General features: G+C 44.1%; 1 protein-coding gene across 1 annotated transcript; it reads left to right on the top strand.

Moving 5' to 3' along the window:
* Positions 1–701: 701 nt before the first annotated feature.
* AKAIN1 (A-kinase anchor inhibitor 1) lies at positions 702–11,970 on the top strand. Its single transcript, XM_066624432.1, has 2 exons — positions 702–717; positions 11,780–11,970. Exons 1-2 carry the CDS (start codon positions 702–704, stop codon positions 11,968–11,970), a joined length of 207 nt encoding a protein of 68 aa, XP_066480529.1.
* Positions 11,971–14,660: the final 2,690 nt, after the last annotated feature.

The raw sequence follows: 14,660 nt of genomic DNA, 5'->3' as shown, positions 1-14,660 counted from the left end.
TGCCCCCTCCAGCTCCTGAGTGGTCAGAGCCAGGCAGGGGGTCCAAAGATGCCAGTGCACAGTTTTGGCGCATGGTGATTTCATCGCCTCTTCCCCCCCCCGCCCCCCCGCGGGAGTGCCATTGTTCTGCAGGTTGTGGGTTGCTCTTTTCCATCTCCTGAAACTCCCTCCCTGTGCTAAGACCCCCAAGAAGAGTAGGAACACGATCCACAGCCTTTTGGGGGGGGGGCGGCTTTTGTAAGCGTCCGCAGAAGAGGCTGAAATGCCTGCCAACTCCGCCGAGGAAGGGGGTCTCCAGACGAGGAGTTGCAGAAGAGCCCCCTGTAAATGTCAGGCTGCACCCAGCGTGGAGTTAATGAGGAGCAATTAGTCGCTCCTCCTGCCGCGATCGCCTTGCCCTTCGTCGCTCCCCCCCCGCCGCTGCGGCAGAGCGTTGCTGTGTGTGCAGCCGTGGAAGGCATCAGAGTCCCGGGCTCCCTCCTCCTCCTCCTCTCCAGAGCGGTGCATTGTGGAGGGGGCCTCCCGCTGCTGACAAGCGCTGTCCTGCGCTGGGAGCTGTCCAAGGTGCTACTCCTGGGACTCCCTGCAACACGCACGCCCTTCCTCCGCTCGCTTGCCTGGCCCGCCTGCCTCTCGCTGGGCTTGGAGCGCGCTCTTGGGTTGTCCTCTCAGCCCACTGCGCCCCTTGGCAGGAACAGACCATGGTGTTTGTGCCAGGTAATATACTCTCTCTCTCTCTTTCAGACTGCTGCAGGTGGGCCTTATGCTGGGAAGTAGAGGTGGAGCTATCCCCCCCCCCCCAACCAAAAAGCTCCTACTGCCTGTCAGTCTCTTGTCCCAGGGAGAGAGGAAGGGCTTGCAGGGCACCACTGAAACTATTGTCCAGGCGATTTGGCTTGGAGTAGTTGAAGGACAAGAGTTCTAAGCTCAAGATGATGTGCAGGAGAGGGGGACCCAGAGTGAATGGGAGAATGAGAACTTGGCAAGGATTTTCCTAGAGTAGCACCCCCCCCCCGTGTGTGTGTGTGTGTGTGTGTGTGTGTGTGTGTGTGTGTGTGTGTGTGTGTGTGTGTGTGTGTGTGTTCCTAGTTTGAAAGTTTCACTATATTGTTTTTTAAAAGTTAGTCTGCAGCAAAAAAATGGTACTAAAGAGGAGTTTTCAAAAATCACCAGACAGAACTGTTTCATCTCCATTGAGAACAGATATATTCCTCTCCCACTATCTATGCTTGCAAGTCCTCAGATTCAAACTTTGAGTTAACCTATGAGTCTAGGAAGTGGGTTTGAAGGTTGTTAGCCAGTGCAAAAAAAATCATCCTCTGCAAACAGGATTTGGAGAGAAGCTATTTTAACCAATTAATAGCCAGCTATTTTAACCAATTAATGTCTATGATTACTTAGACATAAAACTAGCTGAGTTCAATAGAACTTACTCCCAAGTAAGTGTGCCTCAGTCAGGGTAAACTTACTTTCCCTTTATGCAAAGATTTCTCTGGTAGACAAAATGCAATGCAATAAATGTGGAGAAAAGTCAAGCTTGAAAGCTTTACTGTGATGGTTTTCAACCTTTTTTTGGACCATGACCCCAATAAGTATGAGACTGGGTACACACCCTCACCACTCCTGCCCTCCTCTTGGGACCCAATCTGTCCAGTTCCTACCACTGTCACTGCCCATCCCCATCGCTGCCTGCCCGATTTTGTGACCTCACAACAACCCTGTAAGGTAGCAACCTGAACTGGGGTGACCATAAGAGCTGCAGGGCAAGACAGTGAGAAGAGGCTGTGCAGGATTATATCACAAAATCTGTTTTGGTAAGGCAGTAGTATTATTGGATTGGATTCAAGCCCTCTCTTGCACATGCCTTGAAATGTTGCAGCAGCAACCCCGTTGGGGTCATGACCCATAGGTTGAAGAACATTGCTTTATTGAAACAATTCTTGATCTCAGCAGGAGCTGCACTACACTGAAAATTATAGATTCAGGTTCTCTGACAGGAAATATCGTCATTCCTGGACTTGTCCTTAAATTAAGTAAGACAGTGGCAGCTCCCCACAGGGGCAGTTGTATAATTAAGCATGTATGGGAAATAATACCACCACCTTCCAAAAAAAATACCAATTTTCCCTCATAAACTTTTTAAGGCCACTATTTAGATTGAGTCAACTAGTGCACTATCTTATCCCCTGGTCTGATATTTGAGCTACTGGGAACTGGCAACAGTGTGCAGGTATCAAGTGTGCTGACTACTCTTGATACCTCATAGGACAGATAGGGAGTGCACATAATACTTCAATAACTGCATAAACTTTGTCAAGCTCTAATACTTCTGAGCTAAAGTAACATTGAAATATCTGTCAGAACGTTGAATGGTTCAAGGAGGAACAAAGCTAAGAAGACTTTAGCTTCAAAGAATCCAGTCAACAGCAAGGACCTATATAGGAGCATACAGGCCTGCCTTATACTCCGTCAGATCATCTAGTTAACTGTTTGCTTTGTAGGGTCTCAGGCAAACTTCTTTCTCAGTTCTGCTATCCAAGGTTCTTTTATCTGGAGTTAAAAGGGTCCTTCAGCATACAAGGCATGTGTTGCCTGGAGAGAGCCAGTGTGGAGTGTTTAGGGTATATGGTTAAGACTGGAAAGATCCCACCCCTCCCCCGCAGTTTGCCACAAAACTTACTAGGTGCCTTAAGACAACCACTTCTCCTCTTAGCATAATCTACCTCAAATTGTTGTTGTGAGGATAACATAGGGTGGCCAATAAATAAATAAATAAATAGCTAGCCAATTGGAGGAAGTCTATTAACATTCAATGAATGGCTATAGAGGCACAGGAGGCAATCAACCCATCACTCGCACAACAAAACAAAAAGGTTTTAAGCTTTCACTGAAATGCCATGAGGGAGGGGGTAGATCTTTATTCCCCCACTAGGGAGTTCCATAATTGTGGCACCATTACTGACAAGGCTTGCCCCTGTGCCGCCATCCCCCTAACTTGGGAAAAAGGCAGCATTCTCAGGAAAGCCCCCTCAGATGACCTAAGAGGGTGGGCCGGAAAATATGGGAGAAGGTGGTCCCTCAGATAACCTGATCGCAAGCCATGAATGCCTTTAAAGGTCAAAACCAGCACTTTGAATTGGGCCTGGAAGCGAATGGGCAGCCAGTGCAGTCGCTGAAGCAGCGGTATGACAGAATCAAACCGCCTAGCTCCAGTAACCACCCTGACCACCACATTCTGCGCTAATTGCAGCTTTCAAACCATCTTCAAGGGCAGCCCCTCATAGAGCGCATTACAGTAATCCGCATTATTATTATTATTATTATTATTATTATTATTATTATTACAGTAATTGCAGCTTTCAAACCATCTTCAAGGGCAGCCCCTCATAGAGCGCATTACAGTAATCCAGTCTAGAAGACACTGAGGCATGGACCACTGTGGTCAGGTCCGATCGACTCAAGTACAGCCACTGCTGGCGCGCCAGCCAAAGCTGGGCAAACGCACCCCTGGTCACCACTGCAACCTGGCTCTCCAGGGAAAGCTGTGAGTCCAGGAGCAGCCCCAAACTGTGTACCTGCTCCTGGAATATCAAAGGAAGACTGTGAAAGCGTTATTTCACTGCTGGTGAAGTACATTTATTGAAGCCGGTGGAACTTAGAAGTATTTAACTTGGTTGAATTTTAACTCTGACATTCTCATCCACCTTGATCCTAAAAATGTGTGTCATCAACACCACCATGGCTTCCTTGTAATGGAATACCTTGCCTGTAATATTGGGCTGGTATAACTTTCACTACACTTGAACTGGTGTTACAGTAAGTTGACAATACTTTTCCTGTTTGGATGGAAGGAAGTCCTGTTGGTTGAGCTTAATGGAGCCCTAGAATTAGGGGCATACGAGGTCCCACCCTCTCCTCCATCTGTGTGGAGAAGGAAGCAACACTGCTTCAGAGATCCAATACTACAATCGTAATCATTTGTCCCAAGCTACTTGTGGAATTTTTCTTAGAGACTTTAGGAGTGAACAGTAAAGAAAAAAGTATTTCTTTTTAAGTATTGCAACGTAGGTCAGAATTATTGAGTTCTTACAATGCTTTCAGAAAAACAGCATGTGATAAAACAATTCTGTTTTACAAGGAAGGTTAAGAGTCAACAGGGAATTCAGCTGAAATCAATGGAACTTACTTGCTTCAAAGTAAGTATGTTTAGAACTAAGAAGTGAAAAGTCAAACACCAACAAAAGAAGATCCATTTCTTACAACTGCAAACGTATTTTCATATTGTCCAGTGTATTGATCATTTCCAAAACACATGGCTTGACACTTTAATGGGAAAAGGTTGATCTGAACCAACCAGTTCTTTGCTTTCTGTAGTACCCTCCAGAGTCACTGCACCTCTTCCAATTACCTTTTTATCTGGCAGTCCAGATGCTTCACATCATTATTCACAGCCTGCTTGTGAGGCAAACATGTGGGACTGGAGAACTGCAACAAGAGATTAGAACTACAGTAAAGACAACCTGTTATCAAAGGCTGATAAGTTGATGATAAATACGTGAGTTGTTGCAATTGTGTTAGGAGGAGCAGGCTTTTCACACTCTCAAGCTATTGTAAAACATTTGTTTAAGGTAATAATTCCCGTTCAGCTTGATCTTGCTGGAAGGATATTTGGTAATCCTCTGATGTCTGTTCCTGTTTTGCAAATATGTATGTATTTTAAATACATAATGAATAGAGAAATCTCTGAAGTGAGAAATCAGAGATGGGCTTTTGCCAAGATCAGAAATTTTAAGTGTTGTCATAAGCCAGCATTAAGAGGTTTTAGAACACATTTATTTTAAGCAAATGTATAACTCTCCCATGAAAACAAATTAGACACACACACACAAATGCTAGTTCATGACCTTTATTTTAAAGTGACTTAGAGTACACACCTATGCATGTCTACTCAGAAGTAAGTCCCAGTGTGTTCAAGGGGACTCACTTTCAGGAACATATGTATAGGATGGCAGCCTTACTACTAAGCTGCCTTTGTATTGTCAACTATGAACTGAATAACACAAGATTCTAGCAATATATTGGGTCATTTTTTTTCAATTTGAACAAACAAGCTCATATTGTTGAACAACCATAAGAAGCCACTGGAGGTTATCCAGGGATTTAGAGTTCCGCGCTATCAGTATGAGGATCACACCCAGCTCTATCTCTCCTTCCCACCACTTATTTATGTATGTCATCTGCTTTGCAAATTTTTTTGTTGAAAAGTAATATATAATTATTCTTAATACTAACAATAATATTTGAATCCATGGATGTGGTGGATGGCTATATGCATAGCTATGCATAAAGGACTGCAACCCAGTACATGGCTATGATGGACTGGATAAACTCAATCCAGGCAAGACAAGGGTGCTCTTGGTTTTAGGACTGCTAATTCAGACTTGCTCCTTCTGTCTTTTTGAAGAACTTAGCTTTGCAGCTTATGAGTGTTTCTGGATCTGGCCTTGACCCTAGAGAAGCTGGGGTCAGCTTCTGATCAGAAGCTCAGTTTTCCAGCTTTCCCTCATCTAGCAGCTGTGCCAATTTTTGAAGAAAGTAGATCTACCACAATGCTCCACACCATGTTTGTGTTATTGCAAGTGCTTTTTTCAGAATTGCCTTTGAAAATGGTTTGGAAGCTTCAACTAGTACAGAATGCAGTAGTCTGGGTCCTGTCCATTAGTATGACCATGTTAGTCCTATGCTTTACCAATGGCACTGGTTGCCAATGATTACAGTAGCCTTTTTTAAATGAGACTGTCAATTTCATTTTCATGTTCATTTTCAAAAACATGATTTTTGTTAACATGTTTTATTCTATTATCTGTTGTTAATTTTGTTATTTTTGTACACTATTTATACAGTACTTTTGTACAATAATACTTTAGTTGTGTGGTTAAGTTTTAATATTTGTTGCAAGATGTCCTGGTGGCACTTACAGGGGTGGAGAGAGAAACAAAATATATAATTTCTTAGACAGAGAGTCAGATAGACATGCTTGAGTACAGTTCTTGAATTAAGGGCATAAAGCTAGAGAAAACTAAATCCTCAAGCTCCGTCCTTTAACCAGCACCATTTAGCCCCTCCCATTGACCCTCATAAGCCACACCTCAACTCTGTTCCTACAAGCTGCTGTTTTAAAGCAGTTAGGCTTTTACACCTGACTGGAAAGTTCTTTTAGGGTAGACTAGGGGCTTCCAAACCCCAGCCTGGGGGCCAGATGCGCCCCGCGGAGAGCCTCTATCCAGCCCGTGGCCAGCCTCTGATCCCCTGAGAGCCTCTGACCCAGATGACTAAAAACAACCAGAGTTGTGCTTGTGGGGTGGGGATCCATTTAAGTGTGTGCGCTTTATTTCTTGGGCTGTGTTGGTGCTTGGAGAAAACCTGGACATTTGAGCCCATTCATTCATTCATTTCAGCCATTCATCTAAGTTCCATCTCTAATGTATTTATTTTAATTTTATATTTAATTTTATTCCCGGCCCTCGACACTGTGCCAGATATTTGATGCAGCCCTTTGTCCAAAAAGTTTAGAGACCCCTGGTGTGGTCAAATTGTTAAGCAGCGGAGACCTTTGAGATCAATAAGAAGTGTCTGACCAAACTAAGTACACTGGGATAGAGAGGCAGACAGGCAGCTAGCTAGCTAAAAAGAAAACTTTCCTTAAAAGGGACAAACAGTGATGGATTTAGATAGGCAGTCTGAGTAAACCAAACAAGGCAGAGCTGGAGATTAGATTGCAGTCCTCAGTGAGATACACAGCCACAGAAAGAAATGGTGATCCATGGAAGGGGGGGCATGGCTGGTCCTTGAGCAGAAGTAAGTGACCAGATCATGGCTCCCGGTACAGAACAGTCGTTCAGAAGCCATCACAAAAGCTAGGCAGGCCTTGCTCCCTTGCAATCCAGCGCTGCTTATGCAAAATAATGTAATCAGGGTGCAATCAAACCCCTGATGTCAGTGCTTTCCAGCACAGGCATAGCAGTGCCAATGGGACATGTGCTGCACCCTGCATTTGGTTGTCACTCACAGAGGCCTCCTCAAAGTAAGGGAATGTTTGTTCCCTTCCCTTGGAGCTTCATTGCCCTGATGTCAGTGCTGGAAAGCACTAACATAAGGGGTTAGGATTGCACCCTTATTACATTATTTTGCATAAGCAGTGCTGGATTGTTAATTATCCTTTAGACTTCAAAGACCAAAAAACATTGTGTACCTATAAACCTTCATATATATATATATATGTTCTGTTTCTCCCCCATGCCCCTCTAAATGTGGTTACTGAATGCTTATATATATAACACCAGCACAAAGGATGGCAGCACCAGAGATCCACTCTGCTACCTCCAGCAGGAAAAGTAAGCCAGAGCAGAGGTGGGGAGTGGGTGGAATGGGAAGGGGAGGGTGAGGAATGGGGAGTGTCCAGGAGAGAAAGAGGACATGATGGGGGGGGGGGGGTTGGATACTAGCAGCAGTGTATTGTCCCATTCCCCCCTTATTCACCTCGGACCTGTACTAGCAAAGTAACTGGTGCAGATCTGAGGTGCAGATCTGGTAACTGGTGCAGATTTGATTACAGATTGGAGTATTGGAGACTTGCCCCTGGTAAGGGAACGAAGGAGACCTGGATGAGACCTGTGTGACTGCCCCCCCCCAATAGGTTGCAGTGTACTCTCCATTGGCCTGGCTGCATCTGCCAGGGTTTTTAAAGTAAGGATTGGGCAATAAATCATATTTAATCACATGTGAAAGGATGAGCTAGCTCCTAAAATGCAAACCTAACTCTATAGCGACTAGTAGTGTAAACAGTTCAAGATGGCGTATTTATTGCAATTAAATTGGTGCACAGCTGCTGACTAATAAGTCACTTTTTCCTTTGTTTGCATCACCAAATTAAAACACTTTACTAACACTGTCCTGAGCTGTCCCATCTGCTTTAAAAAGAGGAAATCCCACTACTAGGAAACACTAGATATCCTGAATGGCTTGTAAAATGAAACAGCCCAATCCTACTTAAACCCCCACACGGCAATGGAAAGGCACTGGCGTAGCCTCCAGAGCATCCCACAGAGGAGTGCTGGCTGCTAGAAGTCCCCTTACCTCAGCAGGTCTAGACCTGCACCAGCAAGTCCACATGCAGATAGTTCTCCTCCCATTCTGCCCAGCCTTGCTCTATTCCATCCCTGCCTGCCCTCCCCACTGCATCCCTGCACTAGGTTTACCTTCTCCATTGGGCCTCCCAAAGTCCACTGGCACATGTGGGGAAGGCTCTGGTCTTCCCACCAGCACACTGGCTGCTTGTGCTGTCACAAAGTACTTTATGGCTACTTTGTGGAAGCCTGCACTGGTGGAACCCACATTCTGCTGGCGCTAGTCTTCAGTAGGATTGGGCCATGAGATGGCCACTAGCAACTTTTCTCCTAGCACTAGCCCTGCCCCCAAACAATCTCCCTACAAGAGCTGAATCATGCCTATTTAGTAGAAGTATGATAGTGTAGAAGTAGGAAAAATATCATATCAATACCAATTCAAGTGAATATAACAACCAGATATTTTCATAAATTTAAGTACCAACACTGCTATATTTTGCTGCCATTCCACCATCACAACCACCACCACCCCTCATTTTCTCCCTAGTGCCATAACTCTCTTCTTCTTCCGCACTCACTTTCAGCCCAAAAATCTAGGTGTAGGGTTGTGCTGTACAGGGTCTCTGAAAGGAATTTTATCAAGGGGTACAAAGTTTATTTTGGGCTCCTTCCCAAAGGGAGGGAACTGGGTGGGGGACTACAGCCAGAATAGTCTTTGGAGTCCAGTTCTACCAGACTTCCCGATGCAGAGCCCAGGTATCGCTGCCTGTGTGGCATCAGCAGCTAGATGCAGTAATACAGAAAACCAAACACACTCCTCAGAGCCCAATCCTGGGCTCAGCACAACAGCTCATCGCCAGTGCGCACTGTCACAAACATGTGGCAAGGCACGTTTGCAGGTCCTACTGCCTGGTGAATGCCAGTGGTAGCCCAGTGCTGCTTAGCACCGGGCTACCGCCAGGTGGGCACCCAACCTCCATCGCTCGGTGGTTGTGTAGATCCTGAGCAGCAGAGAGCTAAGCAGGGCATGGGGGCAAGTGGGGAGGAGGCGTTCCGGAGGGGAGGTGGGTGGAGGGCAGGGGACAGCAGGGAGGAGGTGTTATAGGGAGGCAGGAGGCGGGGAGAGGGCGGGGGGAGATATGCTGGGGGGGAGGGAGTGGCGAGGGAGAGCTCCACCGGATTCAGAGCCTCTGAGTTGGGCTTGCCTGCCTACATGGTGGCTTTTGAGTCACCGCTGACCTTTTCATTGGTGGTGAATCGAGTAGCCCCATTGCAGGGCTACTCTCTTTACCCGGGGGGAAGGGGACAAAAGTCCTCTTCTCCCGAGGAGCTGGAGACAGCTGCCCGAAGCACGCAGGATGCAGCTGCAGCCATTTTTGCCACTACCACAGCCGCGAGCTCTGGGCAGCTCAGGACTGGGCTGTTAGTCTCTCTAAAACCTTTTTAAAGATAGAAAATCATTGCAGAAAATTAGCATCATCATATTTAGGTTCACAACAATGGAAAGTGTCCTTTGTGTTTCAAAACCTACTTCTGCAGCTGCGTCCCTGAGCTCTTATGTACTCCTTCAGGGTAAGCAGATCCACAAGCCAAAGAGCTAGTGTAGCAGGCCAGTTTCCTCCCAGATTTGACACTGTGTTGAGGAGTGTCATTTATGCATTCCTCGGCTCAGTGCATATGGCTTGCGGCAGCGGTCGCTACCATACCTACAGTAGTGCCCCCAGCATCCCACATTGGCAACGAGTTTGGGTGATATCAGAAAATGTAAGATCCCAGGAAATTTTGGGGCCTCCTCCTTTGGGTCCTGAGCCCCCTTTATGACCTTGGGCCCAGGTATAAATTCCTCCCTTTACTCCCCCTCTTATGGGCCCTGGTGCTGTGAGTCAAGGAATAGAAGGATTATATGAGAAACACTAATTAATTAATGACTGCTCCTTCAGGTCAGTAACATTCAATAGCATCTTGCACAGTACAAGATGTTCTACAAGCCATAACAATTATGCTACTCATGCAAGGAAAGAGTGTGGCCAGTCTTTCTATTTTTAAAAATGTATATGAATAATTGAAAGCTGCAATTCCATGTACTTATCAGTCTTTGCAATGAGGTGTAACATCCCCACTCTTCTTAGTACAGCATTGCCTTGAGGATCTTTTAAAAGAAGGACTTGCTTCAGCCCATCAGATGCAACCAACAGAATTAGCTGTAATTACAAGAGGTGCTTTTGTCCTTGCTTCATAAGAGAAGGTATTTCATTTTACTAACACAGAATTTTGCAAGTGCTTGAGAACAGAAGACCTGAACAGAGAGTGGCAGAGGCTGCCAGAAATGAAGTGACTCCTGCATGTCTTGATTCCTGCTTTGGGACCTGAGTAACAAAAGACTGTCTCCCGTCTACCCCCCCCCCCCCAATCATCACACATGCTGCTTCATGTTCTCTCATTAACTGAGGCTCCATTAGTAGGAATGTGGAACAGAATCTTTTCTTTGGCACCCCCCCCCCCCCAAAAAAAAACAACTCTGGAATTCCCTCGTCTGAGATTCCAAGGAGGCCCCTCCTGTCAAGGCAGCTTACATTTCTAAAATACACAAGAAAACAATAAATTTAATATGTTTTATTAACATATTGGATTTTTAAAAAATTGAGGTCATAAAACAAAATACATAAAACAAAACACAAATCAATTATATACCTTGCAAAACAAAAGTATCTTTGCCAGCTTACCCTAAAATCAGCCAAGGTTGGGAGCACTTCAGGGTTGGGGATATTAGATGCTGGGAAGTAACAATAGGAAATGGATCTTTTCATCATGGCCTGGTTTTGAACTTCCTTGCTACGTATAAGTGACCACTGCTGGCTGAAAGATGGACCATTTCTCTGATCAATCACAATCCTCCTTAGCATAATGGAGATCTGCTCCATTTTCACTGTGAATTTAAACAATTCACAGAGAGAAACAATATCTCTGAAAGTTACAATTGGAAGTGCTGCACAACATTTAGAGGGCTCTTTGATTGCCAAAAAATAGTATAAAAATAAAGCACCAGCTGTATTGATGAGAACTGTCTCATCAGTCTCATTGGCTAGATTCTGTTCCTTATCTTTCTTGGTGAAAGTTGTCCATATGTAGGGCATCATGTACAGCCTAGCTCAGGGGTATCAACATAAGGCCTAGGGACCGGATTAGGCCCACGGAAGCTTTTAATCTGGCCCTCAGGCTCTCAGCTTCTGAGTAGTGTCAAGGCGCTACTGTTGAAAGGCCAGCCCACATGAAAATTTGGCTCTGCCATATCTTGAAATATGATCAAGATTTGCATAGTTTCCTCTTCTGCCATTTGCAGCTAATGAGTTTCTAAGTGAGAAAAAAGTTCTTATTTTTGGTTGTGACCTGTTTAATGACATCACTTTCTGCCTAATGACATCACCTCTAGTCCTCAGCAGGCATCACAGATGCTATTTGGCCCACTGTATGAAATCAGTTGGCCCACTGTATGAAATGGTCTAGCTTTTCCAAGTTTCATCTCCCCAGGCATCACTAGCACATACAGATCACCTCTTAGGGTTATTTTGGATTTATTTTTCCAAAGCATATGGAATCCAATTTTCTAGTAACAAATCTCTTTTGACTTGAAATCATTTCTCCTTTCCTTGCAGAGGATAAATCTGGAAGTGAGCAAGAAGAAGCAAAGCTGCAAAATGCCAGCAAGCAGATTGTGCACGCTGCCATTCAGCAGGCTGTACAGCAACTCTCCCAGGACAGCCAGCAGAAAGAGAGAGGAACAAACCGCAGTGTGAGCCTGCAACTTGAACGAGGTCAATTGACCAAGAAGCATGAAAAGAAGTAAGCACCCGTTGTTACCTCTGATGGATCCTCCAGTCTGCAGCACCTCCAGCCTTCCTCTTAGTATCAGTGCAGCGGTGATGACAGAACAACGAACCAACCTGTAATCAGCACATAGCGCTAGATGTATAAAGTTGCAATAGTTCTCAGCTGAGAAATAGGGTTTTCAGTGATATTTTTGCAGTGCCTATAACACGTAACAAAATGCTGCTGTGGCTACTGAAGTACTGTCAAGCACGAACCCTTCTTAGAGGGTGGTTCTATATTCAACCTCAGCTTCTATTTCTGTCATCCATGCCTAGTTGACTGGATGTCTCTGATGACGTTCTAGGTTCCCAGGAAACTAATATATTGGCACATAAAATAGGAACATAAAATACATAAAATAGTATGTATCTTACACATAGTATGTAAGATGTGCTTCCATATGCTTTGAAGCACCAACTAATATATAGCTCTGAGTACATGTTGCCTCATACAAAATGGCAGCAATAAAATAGAATTGGTAAGATCTAGGAACAAGCCTTCCATAAACTTGCTGGCAACAGTTTCATGTGTGTGCCTGCGCATGTATTCGTTTATTAGAGTGATTTGTCACCTTTCAAGCTGAGTACAGGGTGACACATGCCCATTAGAAGACCCAGCTGGCTGGGTCAACTTCAGGTACCCTCCATATCATTGCCAGTGCAGCACTGGGAGAGGGTATGATTTACTATGGAGGAACCACTACAGGACTTTGCCCCCAGGCTGTCAGGAACTTGTCACCAGCACTGCTGAGGTCTTTCCAAGTACGTAGTTCACATACAATTGAAAACACAGTCTAAAAAGAGCTAAGTTTGGTTAAGCCTTCTGATTTCAGTTCCTATTCATTTAGCTCCCAATCAAATATGTGAAATGACTAGTAGGTACAACAACCAGAGAAAGTTAGGCATACTAAGACTGCAATTCCTGCTTACCTGGGAGTAGTTTCCTTTGAAATCCATAAGACTTAGAAGTAAGGACTGGGTCATGAGTTGCATTAAAATCAGTGGAATTTAAAACGTTTTAACTCTGTGATTCAATTTATTTCAGTTGCACTAAGGTGGCAGTCCTATGCATACTTTCCTGGGAGTAAATTTCATTGAACACAATGAAGCTTACTTCTGAGTAGGCATTTTCTCTGGCATCTGCTCCTTACTTGGTTTCTTATATTTATTTATGACAGTTCTATATTACTTTTCGTCCAAACCAATGCCCAATTTGTGTCTCCAATGATAACTCACATGAATTGAGATCTACAATCACTACTACTAGTGATTTGTACTAGTAGTACTACTAGTACTACTACACTACTACTACTAGTGTCACTAGGGAATTCCTAGTGACATTCCTAAAGCACAATTGTATTCATGTCTACTCAGAAGTAAGTTCCAATGAGTTCAATGGGACTTACTCCAAGGAAAGTGTGCTTTGGTTTGCAGCCCTAGTATACAGTATTCAAAATCAGCAGGTATAACCCACCCACCTGAACTACACCCAGTCATTTCTAAACAGTCTGTGCAAGGACAGTTCACAGGAGATTCTGTCTTAAGCACGCATGGCAGAAAGAAGGAAAAATACCATTTATGAAATGAGAGTGTGGTAATGGCATAAACAAAAATATCTTCACTGGTTGTAAACAAGAAACTTGAAAGTACCAATGGAATCCAAATGGAGGTTCCATGAGGAGATAAAATGTTCCTTAGGTGCTATCAGAAGAAAATGGGAAACCAGTGCATTCATGGGTTTTGAATTGTGGCTGTGGTATGCAATAAATTTTAGCAAAGGGAAAGATAAATTGCTTTCTTCATCTAGACTTTATACATTGTTTTAATCAATAATAATTCTCTGTGCACTTCTCTTTATATCGCAGTTCTTGTTTAAAAGCACCTTAATATATAAAGTGCAGTCTAAGTATAGCCTCAGAGTTTGTTTTCGTATTTCTGAATACACATCAAGGAAAACATCACATTATCATCCGTTAAAATCATCTGCCTGAAACATTCCATTCATTGTATAGTTTTTATCAAAATAATGGCCTAATCCTACTGAAAGATTACACTGGTGGAAAACATGTTCTGCTGGTGTGACCTCCTTTATAGCTGCCATAAATGTGACTAGACCAGTGTGCATGATAAGTGGCCAGCTCCATGTGCCTCCATATGTAGAATAGATAGATTAGATCAGGGTGGCCAACCTTTCTGTGAGAATGCAAGTTGCACCTGCTGAAATTTCCTCTTCTACACAATTGTAAAAGGTCCAGGAGTTTACAGGTTGGCCACCCCTGGATTAAATGCTTAATAGAGCTATGAAGCATATAGAAAAAACCATGTGATGTGTTATCCAACTCAAGAAAATGTAAGAGCACCACACATTGATGCTTTCTTGTAGAAGCTACAGAGTGCACTCAAAACCCTGATCTGTACATTCTACACTTGAAAGAGAACGGCAATGAAATGGGAAGCATTTAATTTGAAAGTTATTTTTCTCACAGTCCTGGATCTGGATAGACCTTGCACTGGCTGTGTTTACAAACATTTTGAATGACTATAAAACTGTGTTTTATACACACAGCTATTCTACTATGTCAGTCCTGAATTGGCTCTTAACAGGGCTACAAAATATAAACCAATCTGCTTGCTTGTGGGGAGCTTGCTCTGTGGTACAGTCCATATC

This window comes from Tiliqua scincoides, chromosome 4 (genome assembly GCF_035046505.1).
Source record: "Tiliqua scincoides isolate rTilSci1 chromosome 4, rTilSci1.hap2, whole genome shotgun sequence".
NCBI lineage: Eukaryota > Metazoa > Chordata > Lepidosauria > Squamata > Scincidae > Tiliqua > Tiliqua scincoides.
The sequence above is the reverse complement of the archived record's forward strand: the minus strand, read 5'-3'. Positions and strand labels throughout refer to the sequence as shown.